The sequence below is a fragment of the Podarcis cretensis genome (genome assembly GCF_951804945.1).
Source record: "Podarcis cretensis genome assembly, chromosome: 3".
Classification (NCBI taxonomy): Eukaryota; Metazoa; Chordata; class Lepidosauria; order Squamata; family Lacertidae; genus Podarcis; species Podarcis cretensis.
Genome location: NC_137172.1, coordinates 37,834,386 through 37,852,581, shown reverse-complemented (window position 1 = coordinate 37,852,581; position 18,196 = coordinate 37,834,386). Strand labels below are relative to the sequence as shown.

General features: G+C 41.7%; 1 protein-coding gene across 2 annotated transcripts in view; it reads right to left on the bottom strand.

Annotated features, from left to right (window-relative positions):
• The window catches only part of KIF6 (kinesin family member 6), a 152,564-nt gene that overhangs the window by 23,417 nt on the left and 110,951 nt on the right, over positions 1-18,196 (bottom strand). For both annotated transcript variants that reach the window (XM_079969227.1, XM_079969228.1), the window contains one exon: positions 8,059-8,109. In XM_079969227.1, the coding sequence (XP_079825353.1) occupies positions 8,059-8,109 (51 nt within the window). The remainder of the gene's footprint in view (positions 1-8,058; positions 8,110-18,196) is intronic.

Here is an 18,196-nt window from a genome sequence, read left to right as displayed (position 1 = left end):
CTGTTTGAACAATTTACGAGAATGAAGTGTAAAAAAAAAAAAAAGCTAGTTTAAAGTGAACTCAAATGTGTCCAAATCTAAATGAATAGCAAGATGACACTATTTCTACCCCACCTGCAGGCTTAAGGAGAAAATCTTGACAAACCTGCCTGCAAGTTTATTAAATTGCAGTGCTGTCATCCTATTTTTAAAACTCTTACTAAAACTCAAAATATTTAATCCATGAATTTTTAGCATAACATCCCTTGAAAGGGGAATAATAAATTAAATTGGCATTCTTGAAAAAAATCTAAAAATCCCCAATCAAAGAGAGTTGGATTTCGTTAATGCTTTATTATAAAAACCTGAAATATTAAGTAACAATAATAAATGTTATTATTTCTTACTCTTCTATGCAGTGCTTTTCTAAGCATGTGTACTCAGAAATAAGTCATGGGATTAGACTTAATTCTGGGTAAACCTCTGGGTAAATATAGAAATACAGACTTATTTTTCATATTATATTGTCTCATTTTATTCTCATAATTCCTCATTTTTTTGGTAACTGAATTGTTTTTGTTTCTATTGTTTCTCTCTCTCTCTCTCTCTCTCTCACACACACACACACACACACACACAAAAGACGCCTGTTTTTCTGTTAGCCATCCATTTTCTTGGTGCTCAGGCATTTAAATTGCCATATAATGGTTATCAAAATCACTCTTCCCTAGAGTCCTTCTGACAGCTTTCCATCTTTTCTTCAGAACGATTAATTTCTTATTAAAAATATTATTTAAACTCCCCTTCTTTCAAAAGTAACGCCATGGATGCAACAAAAACATGCTTTCCCCCAAACCATCTCCTGTTTATGTGGAGACACTTTTAGGGCTATATTTGGGAAATCACAGTTTGGGAAGTGCCTCACTTTCTCTAGATTAGGGCTATTATGGATAGACCTAAGACCTCGAAGTCCAGAGTTATAAGATTCCTGAGCTGTTGCTTTTCTATTCTGGTTTTCATTTACGCCTGAATAAAAAACCACAACATAGTTATTAGATTTTATCATAACTGTTTCTCAAGTGCTACAGCAGCAACATTCTTAGTACTTGGCCAGTCACCAAGTGTAAAGGATATTTATTTAGAGAATACTATGCCGATAAAGTGAAGTTTAGCTTCACTGAATTTTAACTTCAAAGATACTATAAAACTGACCTGCACAACATAAATTCTTCAGGTTGACTGTGGCCTCATTCCAGTCTCTTGCGATCCCATGAGAGAATCCAAATACCTATTGTTCATGGCCTTTCTCCACATAATTACGTAAAGGCATGGCCAAACCCATCAAAAATGGGGTATGAATGAGAGAATGCTCACATCACTATGTCTGAACTGGTCCTTCCGTCTTATGGAGGGAGCAGCATCAGTTTCTCCACGTTACTTGCATCATTTATATTGCTTTTCATGTTAATGGGGATGGGATGCAGAAACAGATCATAAAGACCTTAGAAGAAGGAAAAGGGGTCACAGAGAGATGTAGTGGGGAAATAGAAAAAGAGGTAACATAGACACAAAGAGAGACCTATGGGAGTGGAGGGGGGGAAGGAGTAATAACAGGGGGTCAACAGTGATCTATGGATGTTGAAGCAGAAAGAGAGCTGGTAACAGACCTAGCTCTTGCAAACAGCAGAAAACATGACAAACTACTGGACAGTGCTACTTCAGACTGCAGGTGAGGGCTTGCATGGCTGAATGATTTTCCATGCTTTTTAAAAATCTCTGAATATAGAAAACTATATGTCAGAGGAAAGGGCCGTTGCCTATCCTTCTCCTTGACATGCGGATTTCTACATCTGTGACATTTCCTGTTCAATGAAACGTTTACCTTAAATGAAGCATTACCATTCAGACAAGGGTTTCCTGCTTTATATGCTGTTCACGAAAATCAGGTCTGAGAGAGGGCAGTGCAGAGGGAGAGAGATACAGACAGACAGACAGACAGACAGTGCATAGAGAAGTTGTCTTACAAGGCACAGAGAAAAGGGGGTAAGACCTATTAAAGAAAGGGGTCCAGATCAAAGACAATGAAGAGAGAGAGAGTGTGTGTGTTCCCTACTGGGTGTAGAGAGGAAAATACTTAACATGGAATGCAGAGAGTCCTGTGGGTGAGGAAAGAAAAGGAGGGAGGAATCATTTGGGGGATAAGTGTGAAGATGTGTGGAGTGGGAGGTGAAGTGAAGACAAGGGAATGCAGAGGGGTCAATCAGAAATTGAAACTGGAAAAGGGGAGGTATGGGTGCATAGAGTAAAAGGTGATAACAGAAACAGGTCAAAGGAGATGCCTACGCCTAAGGAAACAGAAAAAGAGGGGGTATCAATAAGAATACTGACTTATAGAAGTGAGGAGAAGAGCACAGAAGAGTAGAGCACTATGTGTGGTGAAGAAGAGTTTGGATTTGATATCCCACTTTATCACTACCCTAAGGAATCTCAAAGTGGCTAACAATCTCCTTTCCCTTCCCCACAACAAACACTCTGTGAGGTGAGTGAGGCTGAGACTTCAGAGAACTGTGACTAGCCCAAGGTCACCCAGCAGCTGCATATTCCACTCCATTCAGTTTCATTCATATTTATATTAGAACTAGTCCATTGTATATATATGAAACTGATTGGTCTATTAAAATATACATGGTTTCTTTAACCTTCAAAATGTATACAACCTAAAGATCAGCACTCCTTGAAATTATAGCTGTACTCATTCATTGAAAGACACTGTAGTATCACCAGCGAGTATAGCTAAGATTCTCAGTGTCTCCCAAGCTGAAAAATATCATACTCCTTAACATAATGTAAAATGTCATAACTACATTTGTTGGTTTAAAATTTGTTCTAATAGTTGTTGATTAAAGCAATTAAAACACATAAAGTGAGAAAACAGAGTTTAGTAACCTGCTCTCAAATTTATTCATGTAAACCAAAATTATTTGATAGCATGCTTGCTATGACAATTTCTCAGTTATTTCCATGCCGCTTCTCTTGGATGCATCAACTTATGGCATGATCATGAAGAAGTATTTTAGACTCAGGGCTGATACACTAGCAATAGTTTTAATGAACAAAATTTACTTTCTGTGCCTATTTATTTTCCCTTATGTAGCTGTTTTTGCAGAATCCCTGCCAATAAATTCATTTGCCATGGCATTAAAGAAATGTGAACCCCAAAAGATTTAAATCTCTCAAAAGAAATTTAAATGGTCCCCTAGGCAAATATTCATGGAATGTTTTTGAGGTACTCATCTAGAGCTGGTACCAAAATCTTGTTCCAGGACTAATGGAAAATCTATGCCCTTAACAAACATCATCTGATCAACCACTTTTTAGTCTCAGAATTCCAAAAATAACCCTCAGGGCTAAGTGATGCCAATGCTGTTGTTCTGAACTCATGGAAACACTGGGGAAATTATTTTCTCTGTAACGATGGGCAGATAAAATGGCCTAAAATGCCACTAGATGTCACCCTAGGAAGCGAATCAAAAGCATTATACTAGATATACAGATGTGGGTTGTTTCAAATTTGAAACACAAATATTCAAAAAAGCTGAATATACCATAGCACTGAAACAAAATTAAATGTGTGAAATACTAAGAAAATGCAACTCTTGTTCAATTTTCATTCAAACCACAACTAGAACTGGTTTTGTTCCTTGACTGAAAACCTATTATGGTATATTCTGTTCTTTAGATGCCTTCATTTATCCAACAAAAATCTGAAATCTTTGACCGCATTATCAGAACTGAAAGAGACTGACACTTTCATAAAGGTGTGTGAAATAACAACAACAACAACAACAACAACAATTTTTATTTATACACCACCCTACCCGGCTAAAACCGGACTAAAAGTGGCTAACATCAAATGTATAACACATTAACACAAAATCAGGCAATCAGTTAAAATACATCCTAAAATCAGATCAGGATCAAAATAAAATCCAAGCAGATGGCAACCTGCAGATTAGGGTTGGGGACCTTAAATGCTCACCAAGCCCAACTGTTTGTGCTGAACTTATATGAGCCTGTGAGAAAAATTGGGAGGCCACTTTCATGCAAGTTCTTATGAAAGGGGAGGGTGAGTCAGACTGAACCCCGACCAAAGGCCTGGAGGAACAGCTCCATCTTGGAGGCTCTACGGAAAGATGTCAAATCCTGCAGGGCTCTGGTCTCTTGTGACATAGCATTCCACCAGGCCGGGGCCATTGCTGAAAAGGCCTTGGCCCTGGTTGAGGCCAGTCTAATCTCCCTGAGGCTCGGGACCTCCAAGATGTTATTGTTTGCAGACCATAAGGTTCTCTGTGGGGCATACCAGGAGAGGCGGTCCCATAGGTACAAGGGTCCTAGGCCGTATAGGGCTTTAAAGGTTAAACCCAGCACCTTAAACCTGATCCTGAACTCCACCGGGAGCCAGTGCAGCTTGTATAGCACTGGATGAATGTGATCCCATGGCGAGGACCCCGTAAGGAGTCTCGCCGCGGCATTCTGCACCCCCTGGAGTTTCTGGGTCAGCTTCAAGGGCAGCCCCATGTAGAGTGAATTACACTAATCAAGCCTGGAGGTGACCGTAGCATGGATCACAGTGGCAAGATCAGGGCGAGAGAGGTAAGGGACCAACTGCTTAGCATGGTGGAGATGAAAAAATGCTGCCTTTGTTGTAGCTGTAACCTGCGCCTCCATAGAAAGGGAGGTGTCGAAGATTACACCCAGACTCTTGACATAAGATGCTGTAACTAATTGCACCCCTGCAAGAGATAGGACTTGCCCCCCCCAGCCCCATGTTGTCCTGACCCAGCCAAAGGACCTCTGTCTTCGAAGGATTTAACTTCAACCGGCTCCCACACAGCCATCCAGCCACAGCTTCCAAGCACCTGATCAGTGTGTCTGGGGCCGAGTCAGGGTGGCCATCCATCAGCAGATAAAGTTGGGTGTGATCAGCATACTTGTGGCAACCCAAACCGAAACTCCGGAGAAGCTGGGTGAGGGGGCACATAAAGATTTTTTAAAGCATCAGGGAAACGATTGCGCCCTGCAGCACTCCACACACCAAGGTGTGCCGCGACAACAACTTCTCCCCTAGTGTTGTATTGCAATTTCACAAATAAAATATACATGGAGATAATGTGCCAAATAATACCCTCAAGTTAATACAGCTTTGAAATGCAGTAATTTGCTATTGGATACCTCATCCTTTGCCTTGATGTCACTTAAGACAATGCAGAGTGTTTTCTTCTCTCATACCACAACTGATTCCTGCAAATTACCAAAGGGTGGAAGTGTAACCCGTAATTTGTGCAAATACAGAACACATTCACCAGAGATGCACTACAAAACAAAAAATGAGTATCCAACAAAATGTGACATCGATCTGGAACACACAAGGAGGCACAGCTGGGTTGTCACCTCAAATTCCAGAAGGAGGAGATCAGAGTACCAGATGTTGCCAATGACAAAAGGAAAGAGTCTGAAGTCACATCGTTTCTTGTAGAAATTCAGTACATCCAGTAAATCATTGGTACTAAAGGAGCATGCAGGTACTAAAGGATCTTGTTACAGATAGGTAGCCGTGTTGGTCTGCCATAGTCAAAACAAAATAAAAAAATTCCTTCCAGTAGCACCTTAAAGACCAACTAAGTTAGTTCTTGGTATGAGCTTTCGTGTGCATGCACACTTCTTCAGATACACTGAAACAGAAGTCACCAGACCCTTCTATATAGTGAGAAGGTGGGGAGGGGTATTACTCAGAAGGGTGGTGGGATTGGGTGATTGGCAGATAGCTGCCAAGGATCTTGTGGGTGTAATCCAAAACGGAAGAAAAAGAAGACCCAGGTAACCACTGACCCATCAGCTTGACATCAATTCCAGGAAAGGTCCTAGAACAGATAATTAAAAGGCCAGTCTGTGGGCACTTAGAAAAGAATGCTGTGATTACTAAGACCCAGCAAATAAGTCATGCCAGACCAATTACATTTCTTCGTTAGATAGAGTTACAAGCTTGGTGGATCAGGGGAATGCTGTGGACATAGTGTATCTTGATTTCAATAAGGATTTTGACAAAGTCCCCCCATTATATTCCTGTGGAGAAGCTGGTAAAATGTGGCCTGGATGAGATAATTGTTGGGTAGGTATGTAGCTGGTTAACTGACCAAACCCCAAGTGGCCACTAATGGTTCCTTGTCATCTTGGTGAAAATGGGACAAATGTGGTACTGCAGAGTTCTATCTTGGGCCTGTTGTTCTTCAACAACTTTGCAAACAACTTAGACAAAAGAACTGAGGGGATGCTCCACAAATTTGCAGATGACACCAACCTGGGAGGGGTAGCTAATGCTGCAAGAGAATCAGGATTCAAGAGGACTGTGACATACTGCAGAACTGGGCCTGAAGTAACAACATGAATTTCAGTAGGGACAAATGTCAGGTTCTGCACTTAGGCGGGAATTACTAGCTGCACAAATATAAGATGGGGGACACCTGGCTTGCCAGTAGAACATGTGAAAATGATCTCTGGGTCTTCGTAGACCACAAGCTTAACATGAGTTAACAGTGAGTTGCAGCAGAAAAAACCCCCACTAATGCTATTTGAAGCTGCAGCAACAGACATATAATGGGAATTAATAGTACCACTCTATTCTGCCTTAGTCAAACCACATATGGAGTATTGTGTCCAGGGGTGGACCTAGACATAGGTTAAAAATGCTATAAATAAGTCAGAAATTAAATAGTTCAAATATCCATCTTCAAATATCTCAAGGGCTGTCACATGAAAGATGGAGCAAGCTTGTTTGCACCTGCTCCATACACAAACCAATGGATTAAAGTTACAATAAAGGACATTTCTGATGGTAAGAGATGTTCTACAGCGGAACAGACTGCCTTGGAAGGGCAAGGAAAGACAATTAAGGAAATCTGTCTTAAAACTTTTTTTTAAGGCTGAGTATGAAGGTTTCCTGAAATGAGAAATCCACATCCAAAGCTTGTCCACCAGGGAAAAGAGATCATCATTATTCAAAATGGAAGTAAAGTATCTCCATAGAGAGGAAAGTTTTAAGTAAGAGAGGCAGCTGGAAAATGTTAACACCAAGATTTCAAATGGAAATTAGGTTTCATTTTGTATTTGGATTTTTCCACATAGTCTTAAGTAGGTTTACTACCAAGCAGTTTTCATTCACGGATGTCTTGATGCCTTTATGGTGATCAAGGAAGCCCCTAGGAGAACCCACAGCTGTTTCTGTCAGACTGAACACACATATACAAGAGAGGCATGTAATGATCGCCAATTTACACAGCAAACATCAGGCTATGGTATTACAATGAATGAAGAAAGAAAACATATAGAAGATATTCACTGTGGTTATCAAAACAATCTTGCATATGTTATAAATGTGATATATAAACATTTAAGGCCTGCCTTATGTATGAAGGACAATTATTAGAAACTGCAGTGCTCAAAATTTCAGCTGCCACCCAGCAGCTCTGTGCTGTCATCTTTATTTAAATCAAGTAACCCATTATTTGTTGAAGCATTCCCCACATCAGTTTCTGTGAAGAGTGAAGAGTAATTAAACATTTGCAAAGGCTCCACATGTTTCTGGAGATGTTTGGAAACATACAGAGTGCACATGTTTTTATATCTGCTCTCAAAGGCTACGGTGTTACAGTTCAACCCAGGACAACATCTAAGCAAAACAAACCTAGGCATAAATCAATATGGCTCCATTGAAGCCAGGGGACGAGATCCTCAGCTTGTAGAGAAGCGTAGCCCCAGTGAGGTCAAAAGGCCTAATTCTTCAGCTGCTGTCACTAACCACGGTGATAAATTTGTTTGTGAGGAGAGAAGAGGCCATGAAAACATTGCCACGTGACCATTGAACAACATGAGGAAAATGCTTCCAGTGTAGCATGAAATGCACAGGGGGCAAGAAGCCCCTAGCCAAGAACAGGAGGATTGCAGGCAACAAGTAACGGCACATTTGTGTGGAGGGAACAACCTTGTATGGAAAGAGCTAAGAATGGCTGCAAGAAAACTCACCTTGAGCTGCTTTCTGCATGTGCCGCTGGGTTATCTCCTCTTTCAAATGATCTGTGTAAATGACAAAGTACATTTGCTCAATAAAGTAAATAAAATAACTTGACAATTTTCATGCTTTTTACTCTTCTGCAGAGCCAGTGCAGGCATATATTCCATTGTCATAAGCGATCTCCCGAACAGTCTTTCTTTATCTTGTCGATGCCAGTACCATTTAGAATTTATTTATTGCGTATCTCAAAGCACTGGCTTGGTCATTGGCTCTGAAAATTCAGTCCCAGGATGGCGGCACAGCCACTTTCATGGAACTGCAGCGTCCTGCAACTTTGTAAAGCCAAGCAGCGTGGAAGACAAATGGACTAACAGGAACTCATTCATAAAACTAGCAATGGAAAACTGTGATTAGTCATTCACTCAGTCTCATAACCAGCATTTAAGCAAGTTACGCTGAAATACTTGAATGTTCCAAGGGCAATTGTAAATGCCAGATGCAGTATATTTTCTAAAAGTTTCAGTGCTCGATATAGGAATGTACCAACTTCTTCTCAAGCAGAAAGAGTAGATGGAGCCTTCATCTTAGTGAATATCCTGCCACAAGCTGTGCCACCTTGATCAGGAGTCCATTTCCTGGAGTCTTCACATTAAAGTCAGGGCTGGGTTACAGACATGGCTCTTGGACTGGCCTCACAAAAATATGTTGTTTGTATGAATTGGTACTGTTCATACTGCCCAGCTGCCATGAGGTCCCAGGCAGCCTGCAAAGCATCAATGTATGTTTTTCACCTCTGTTTCAACTGATCCTAACTCCTGAGTATAAAGACCTCCTAGAACTGTAGGTTAATTTCCAGTCTGGGCGGGAACAGTTACCATCCAGGTATAGGGTGGTATATAAATTCAGTAATTAATAATAATAATCTTATTCCCTAATAGCCACTGAACAAGTTCAGCCCATTTTCCTCATGCTCTCTCCCTGAACAAAACATGTAATATGAAACTGAGGTCTGTCATAAAGGGGCAAGATCATTGAGTTGTCAAAGATATACAGTCAAACCCTCGTCAAACTGCAAGAAAAATGGAACTCATTTAGAGGGGAGCAAATCTAAATATTCAGTCAGTCTACAAGTCTTAAAAACATTAGAATATATATCTCTTTCAACGAACTCAGGGGTATGTTTTGGGGTGTCTTCACTCTAGTACTTTACATCAAATTGTTGCTGGATGAAATAGTCATAGCTTGATAGGGGTCAAAACCACATCTTAAGAATTCTATTTTAAATCATTTCTTGTTAGTGCTGGAAGACCCACACTAGTTTCAATTTTCCTGGGGGAAATCCATGATAAATGTGAGAGCACAAAAAATTCCAGGATAGGTTTTAACTACGACTGCCCTCCTGAAAAGAAATAGTTGGCTAGAATTTATTTTTATTCTATGTGTTACATGAGAATGAACATATTTTATAACAATGTACACAAGGGAATAATTTCATGAGAATCTATACATAAGCAAGGGTGGAGAAGAGAGGAGGCCCAAATGAGGAGTGGTCTGAAAGACATGGGAACAAGGGATAGCCATAATATTTTCACAGCAGGATGTGAGAGGATGATTGAAACTGTATCAGTGGGAAATAAATGTATTGGTAAGATATAAGTGAGCAAATAATGCCATTAGGGAGAAGGCAACAGTTCTGATGATGAAGAGATAGTTCTGAAGCATGAGAGTCATTCTGGACTCACAGTGGTCCATGCAGGTGCAGGCGCCGAGGGCAGCTGTCTACCAGCTCCATCTGGTACGCCGGCTGAGACCCTACCTGTCTGCACACTGTCTTGCCAGGGTGGTACATGTTCTGGTTACCTCCCACTTAGTCACTTGGGAAGACAGGTGAACTAATATCAGTGTACTGGATGAAGCAAAGATCAGCAGTGTTGAAGCAATGATTCTTCAACATCAACTTTGTTGGACTGGTCATGTTGTGCGGATGCCTGATTATCATCTTCCAAAGCAACTACCCCATTCCAAACGTAAAAATGGAAAGCGTGATGCTGGTGGTCAACAAAAGAGGTTTAAAGACTGTCTCAAGGCAAATCTAAAAAAAATGTAGTATAAACACTGACAACTGGGAAACACTGGCCTGCGAGTGCTCCAGCTGGAGAACAGCCTTTACCAAAGGTGTCATGGACTTTGAAGACACTCAAACTCAGAACGCAAGGGAGGAACGTGCTAAGAGGAAGGCACGCTTGGCAAATCCACACCATGATCAATTCCTGCCCGGGAACCAATGTCCCCACTGTGGAAGGACATGTGGGTCCAGAATTGGCCTCCATAGTCACTTACGGGCTCATTGTTAAAACCGTGTTTATGGAAGACAATCTTACTCGGTTACGAGTGATCGCCAAAGAGAAGAGAGAAGACTTAGACTACTGCATTGCACTCTATGTGGGGCTACCTTTGAAGGTGACTTGGAAACTACAACTAATCCAGTATGTAGCAGCTAGACTGGTGATTGGGAGTGGCTGCTGAGACCATATAGCACCAGTCCTGAAAGACCTACATTGGCTTCCAGTACATTTCCGCGCACAATTCAAAGTGTTGGTGCTGACCTTTAAAGCCCTAAACAGCTTTAGCCCTGTATACCTGAAGGAGTGTCTTCACCCCCATTGTTCAGCCTGGACAGTGAGATCCAGCTCAGAAAAGTCTTCTAAAAGTCTTCAGGGCTGGCTCAGCAAATTACCAAAAATGCTGAAGCAGAGTACATAAGTTAGAATTATATTTAACTTTTGATTTTCTTTCGCCAAGTTGCTTGTTTGATGCTTTTGTGTCTCTGTGATTTACCAGGAAAAACATGTTTGGTTAAGTGCTCCAGACTGGTGAAACACCACATGCCCAGACACTTGTGTAACATCAATAGTCTGTAGAACAGTGGGAACTTGAGAAATTGGAAAGACTTCATTTCAAGAGGATGTGGGCCACAGACCTGTCATTATAGTGCACCCTCCTATGTTGTCTCTTTAAGCAGATCCCCCTAGTTTGGAAAACTGTTTGTAGGGGGCTGGTGGTACCTACTTATAAAAGAGGATATTCAAATCTTGCTGGATGAGTAGTTTAAACAAAGCAGTCAGGAGGAAAAGGAAAGCATTGTACCTGAAGATAATAGCAGCTTTGATGGTTGGGCTGCAAGACATACACACACACACACACACACACACACACACACACACACATATATCTGATATTCTTAATATTATGGTATTACACAAACAGAAACAGATGTTTGACAGAAAGATGTTTGAAAACCCCAAATTCTGACTCATATGCTTTGCTATTTACAGTGCCTGCTCAATTAAGAACAAGAGCCAGTTAAATTAAAGCTCAATCCGCATTTAGAACTTTGAAATGTTTAGAAAACAATTGACTCGAGAACATTTTCCAAAAGAATAAACAGTTCTTTAAAAAACAACAACACCCCTGCTTATGTCTGCTTTCCAATGATTTGACATTTTTTTAACTAGTATGTTGCATGTAATAGCAACCTTATTTTATCCTGAACCAAGCTCCCCCCAAAATATTCCTCATACTGTGATAACAGCATTATGAGCTAGCCACATTCATATACATTTATAATAAACATGTCATTTAAAAACAACCATAATTATTTGGTAACCTTGGAGGCTTTTTGGATAACAGCACATAATAGATTATGACTGAACTGTCTCTACTAGGATAACTTTTCTTAGGCTATTTAAATTTGTTATTTATTAAAGGTTCAGCAAAACATTGCTTTGCTGACAATGAGAGCAAAGTAGGAAGTCATATGTCTTTTTTGATCGATGAGTTTAGTGTTATAATTACTTTGCAATTTGACTGGGCTGGAAACAGATCAGAGATTAAAAATTCTGGACAACATTTAAATGCCTATGAATAATAACAAGGCAGGATTGACTTAATGATTGCTTTGGGACAAACACTTCTCCTGTTCTTGGTTTGGCACTTAGTATCCAAGGGGACAAAAATGGAAGGGCTCCCAGCAAACATTTGATGTGGCCCATCACACCCTCACTCTGGTCCTGCTTTTATCCCCTTCTGTCAAGCAAATTGACAAGTCTGCGTATATGCTATAATCAGTCTTGATTTTGTATGCAGAAATCAGCATCTGGAGAATATCAGCTTTTATTTTAACAAAGGGAGTATCTAGCACTTAGGGCTGCAAGAAATGATGGATTGTGTTATGTGGGCTGTGATGAAAAGTGTAACCTGCTTTCCTTATAGATTATGAAAAATGTAAGAATTTATTAAGAATGGGTGAAGTTTGTTTAATGTTGAAATGGTCAACACTTTCAGCTGGTTAACCATCACAAAATTAGTTCAAGACTAATGGATTGAGAGTTTGACAGGGTAGCAGTACGATAAGGCAAGGGGGATGTTCGGTATCTGTTTTATTCCATCGCTGTTCTTACACTGTTCTCTCTACTGCTGCTAAAGTCACTTTAATTCTCCCCCATAGACCATGAAGGAACTGCACCCAGAAGCAGTTGCAACCTGATGCAGTGAAGAAAATTCAAAGGTTTCTCAAAGCACAGCTAACTGTGAAATGAAGTTGGGCTGCCAGGGTGGGGAATTAGCCTGGAAAACAATGTGGCATTAACAGAAAGGGCTGAAATCAATATGGATAAATGGAAACATAAGTACGCAGTAAATGTGTTTCTAAATGATTATTGCGAAAGGGGTGAGTGCTAGCTGTGCCAAGTGGACTCTCAGCTGAGAGAACAGGGAAAGTCCTAGCCAATGGAAAACATTGTTGTTGCTTATTCCTCAAGCAGAATACTCTGTCTGTGATCAGTTGGCATTTGGTAAATTGCTGCATATGCCTTCTATAGCTTCCCAGCACATGCGACTGTCACCCATTACGAGTTACCTACCTGCACATGCTGTTTAGGTACATTTCTACATAGAAACATTCTCATTGTAGACATTTTGCAATATATAAGATGTCCCTAACATGCATAAACGGGACGCGGGTGGCGCTGTGGGTTAAACCACAGAGCCTAGGACTTGCTGATCAGAAGGTCAGTGGTTCGAATCCCCACGATGGGGTGAGCTCCCGTTGCTCGGTCCCTGCTCCTGCCTACCTAGCAGTTCGAAAGCATGTCAAAGTACAAGTAGATAAATAGGTACTGCTCTGGCAGGAAGGTAAATGGCATTTCCGTGCGCTGCTCTGGTTCACCAGAAGTGGCTTAGTCATGCTGGCCACATGACCCGGAAGCTGTACGCCGGCTCCCTTGGCCAATAAAGCGAGATGAGCGCCGCAGCCCCAGAGTCAGCCACGACTGGACCTAATGGTCAGGGTTCCCTTTACCCTTTACCCCCTAACATGCATAAAGCTTCTCAGTCCTTACGTATTTCTCCACTCCATTTGGCAGAGTTGTGTTGTAGGTTTATTTACAGAGTGTTCATTCACTCTTCTTTTCTGCTTTATGTGATAGAAAGGAGCAGGTTTGTTCCCCCACTCTCTCCATCAGAGTCTCTGTTGGCTGCCTTTATTTTTCTTTATTCCTCTAACATGTTTTACAGTTGTGCTCTTGTGAAGCTCTATTAATTTCAATTATGCTTCTGCAGGTGATACTCCTGGTGGACTGTACTCAATATTTTCCCTTATAACAAGTGCTGACAGAAGCTGTCCATAGATCTGGTAGATTAATGATCTCTTTAAATATGATGTTGAGCCATTAGGTCAGACTAAAGGTTGCACCTCTGGTCAACTGTGCACATCAAGAATGTAACAAACACTTCTGCCCAACCACAGAGGCTAACCATCATATTTCCCAAGGGCCCAACACTGTTCCTCTATTACAAAGCTGCTAGGCATGCAACACAAATCCATGCAATTTTTTCTAGAGACTGAACAGCAAAATGTGCATCAAGACTATTTTTTAGATTGGTATATTTTGTCAAAGGCAGACAGCTATTTAATCAAGTTATACTATGACTGCAGGGCAATTATTTAGTCTGTATAGGCTAATGAATTTACATTTGCAAACATGATCACACATAGACTTACAGAACTGTAGAGTTGGGAAGGACCTCAAGAGTTGGTCATCTAGTTCAATCCCCTGAAATGCAGGAATCACAGCTAAAGAAGCCCTGACTGATGACGACTCAAGTTTATTTTTAAGAAAACCTGCAATGAGCACCTACTACTAGGTGAAGCAGGTACCTGAAATCTGGATCAGTGCATGAAGCTCTCATAATCCCAATCCCCTCAGAAATCAACTGGGAGAATATAGGAGACATGGTTTCTAACAGCACTGCCGTGCCTACTCACTTCTGAGTAAGTACTAATGAGCTGAATGTGGCTTAAGGTAAAGGGTAAAGGGACCCCTGACCATCAGGTCCAGTTGTGACCGACTCTGGGGTTGCGGTGCTCATCTCGCTTTCTTGGCCGTGGGAGATGGGTCATGTGGCCAGCATGACTAAGCCGCTTCTGGCGAACCAGAGCAGCGCACGGAAACGCCATTTACCTTTCCGCAGGAGCGGTACCTATTTATCTACTTGCACTTTGACGTGCTTTCGAACTGCTAGGTAGGCAGGAGCTGGGACTGAGCAACAGGAACTCACCCCATCGTGGGGATTCGAACTGCCGACCTTCTGATCAGCAAATCCTAGGCTCTACGGTTTAACCCACAGAGCCACCCGCATCCCTGAATGTGGCTTATTCCTGGGCAAATTGATACAGAACTGCAGCCTAATATTACATTAGGCTTATAGTCAGATAATTCCAGCCCTTTTGCCTATGTGCGATGGGTATGGATCTCAAAGTGGACTGCAGGACATGCACCCAAATGCCACCCCCCATTCAATTCAATTCAAGTCAATACAATTTCTTTTCAATTTCAGTTTCAATTTCAATTCAAGTCAATACAATTTCTTTTCACCCACCCCCATTCAATTCAAGTCAATACAATTTCTTTTTCTATCGTCAAGTCAATACAAGTTCTTTTCTACTTCCTCAATTTTACCACAAATTTTCATTCTACTTCAGGAATTTTGAAAAATCAGGAATGTTTCCTTCCTGCTCCATGTAGTAGATGGTTGTCATATTTTGTCTGGATCACACTAAGGTTTCTCCATATTCTTTCTTCCTTCATGATTCTATTTGTACTCTACTCTTCCACAAAGAGAATCATGCTCAAAGTGGCTTACAACAAAGAAAACAGGAATATATCTCAAAATCAACCATCACAAGAACAATTTTGTAACATTAAAGGTAAAGGTAAAGGTACCCCTGCCCGTACGGGACAGTTGTGTCCAACTCTAGGGTTGCGTGCTCATCTCGCTCTAGAGGCCGTGAGCCGGCGCCGTCCAAAGACACTTCCGGGTCACGTGGCCAGCGTGACGAAGCTGTAGCTGGCAAGCCAGCACCAGCGCAGCACATGGAAACGCCGTTTACCTTCCCACTATAAAGCGGTACCTATTTATCTACTTGCACTTAAGAGTGCTTTCAAACTGCTAAGTGGGCAGGAGCTGGGACTGAACGACGGGAGCTCACCCCGCCGCAGGGTTTCGAACCGCCGACCATACGATCAGCAAGTCCTAGGCACTGAGGTTTTACCCACAGCGCCACATTATAAAACAACATAATAGAACATATAACAATATACAAAAACCACATTTCAGTACTACAAATATTACAAGATTACATTAACAACATTACCCACCAAATTCTGCACCAGATAAGATTATGAACCATCTTCAGAGGCAGCCCTACATATAACATGTTGAAGTAATCTAACCTACATGTTACCAGAACATAGACAACAGAGGTTAGCCTATCCCTGTCCAGAGAGGGGTGCAGCTGGGGCAGCAGCCAAAGCTGATGGAAGGCACTCCGTGCCACTGAGGCCACTTGAGCCTCAAGCAACAGCAATGGATCCAGGAGTACCCCAAGCTACGTACCCTCTCCTTTAGAGGGAGTGTAATCCCATCAAGAGCAGGCAATCTCCCACTCATCTGGTCTAGGGAACCACCCACTAATAGTGCCTCAGTCTTATCTTGATTGAACTTCAGTTTGTTGGCTCTCATTGAGTCCATTACCAAGGCAAGGCAACAAACTCAAAGGCTTATTAGTAACAAAATAAGTAAATGATTCCAGCTCTGTTGTATGTACAGACTTTTTCCTACAAACAAGAGATGGGCTTTGGCGTGTTGTACTGCCAGTTCCATAACTTTCTGAAACACAAATATTTACTCAAGGAACAATGAAATACCATACATTCTTACAGAAATGTACCTTTTGATCCCAATAATGTGAACTGTAGACACATTATTTTGATCCCAATGATGTGAACTGTTTTGAGTGAACCCTACCCAAAACTGACCTTAGCACTGTGCTAACATTTCTCTCCACAACTAATTATATTTTATGAAGCCTCACCAAACAAGCTGCTAAAAATATTCCCACAGTTGATACCAAATCATTTTTTCCAAAGGAGTCATTCTTCATTTGGAGATAACAGTACCAATAAAATGCTGAATGCTGAATCTCCACATGTTCTGGCAAAAAAAGTAGTTTTGGGGAATTGAGGAATTCACTCAGCATGCAGCTAGCTGTCATTAGGACTGTGATAAATCTGGTGGTTTTGGCCTCGGTTCCTGGATAAAAATACCATCCCAAGGTATGGAAAAGAGATGAAACTAACAAAATTAGTGTGCAGACTTCTGATGGAAGACACAAGATATGGAATTATTGTTAAGATACAAATAAGGAGGGGGGGGATGAAGGACAGCCTGGCCTGTTTCAGTATGAACTTTAGAAGGAAGATTAGCGTGGACACTGATTTAAATTCATGGGTCTCTTGTGGACTTGCATGTCCCTGATTAAGGGCTCAGAGGTGGGGAGTGAGCTAACGGAGCCCTGTTAGCTTACTCCCCACCCCCAAGCTCTTCAACAGGGTGGCAGTGAGTGGGAGAGACTGGGGAGTACCCAAACGAGTGCTGGGCAGAGGCAAATGGACTGTGCACGCTGCTCACCAGCTCTGCTCCCTCTCCCCCCACCCCTACTGTCTCTCTGTTGCATGGTTTGAGGCGGGGGGAGGGTTTGAGCCAATAAAGGGATATGGACTGTGTGCACATAAACATGCTTGCACACTCCCCAGCTCCTCTACCTCTCCCATCCACTGCAACTCTGTTGCCAGGCATGGCAAGGGTTCAAGGCATGGCAGGGAAGGGAAGGGCAGGGGGCACCAGAGGTCTAATTGGTTCTGGGTAGGTCTAACTGATGTTCCCAAGTTGTCCATCTTTGGGCTCTCTGCATAGCCCAACCCTATTAAACCAATGGACCCTGTTGAGTGGCCTCATATCAGTTTCTATGGATAGGAACATTACCGGGAATAACATTTTCTCTGCCATGCTTTTTGGGACTGCAGTGGGGACCTCCACAGTGACAGAACTTCCCCACTTGCCAGAAGAGATCAGCAGAGGGCAGTGGATGGGGATGTCCGCCCAGTCCTAAAATCTTTGAGCAGCTCGGGGGGAGGGGGAGGATTGCAGCCTTCATGTGCATAGGATACAGCCTAAGACAATCAATCCACTCTCTTAGCCTCAGCCATGTCCCCCAGCAATATGGGATGCACAATGTTACTCCTTAACCTTTCAAGATTGTTGCAAAGATTAAGCATGCAGTAACATATTGTGAAGTGCTTTGGAAACTCTAACATTCTATATCGATGTGTTTGTGGAATGCTCTCTCCAGGGTGGTTTGTCTGACATCTACTTTGAGGTCATTTCACTGCCATGTGCAGATCTTTTTTATTTCCCCAGACTTTTAAATATTACATTTTATTCCTCCTGTATGTTTATTGTACGCCTAATTGTAAGCCACCCTGTACATACATATCTACATATACGTATCTTTTACTTTTAAAAAGCTTTTAAAATACAAAACCTCTGGCTTTGCATCACAACAGACAGGAGATAATGGAAACCAGAGACATTGCTTCATATGTTCAGGAAAAAAGAGCTGTATTCAGCTAATGTTTACCCAGAGCCTATGTCTACTGAACTTACTGAACCTAAGTTAATCCTGATGTACTGCAAAATCCATTAAGACCAAAGGACAGTGGTGTCTCTGCACCCACAAAGGCATGGCCA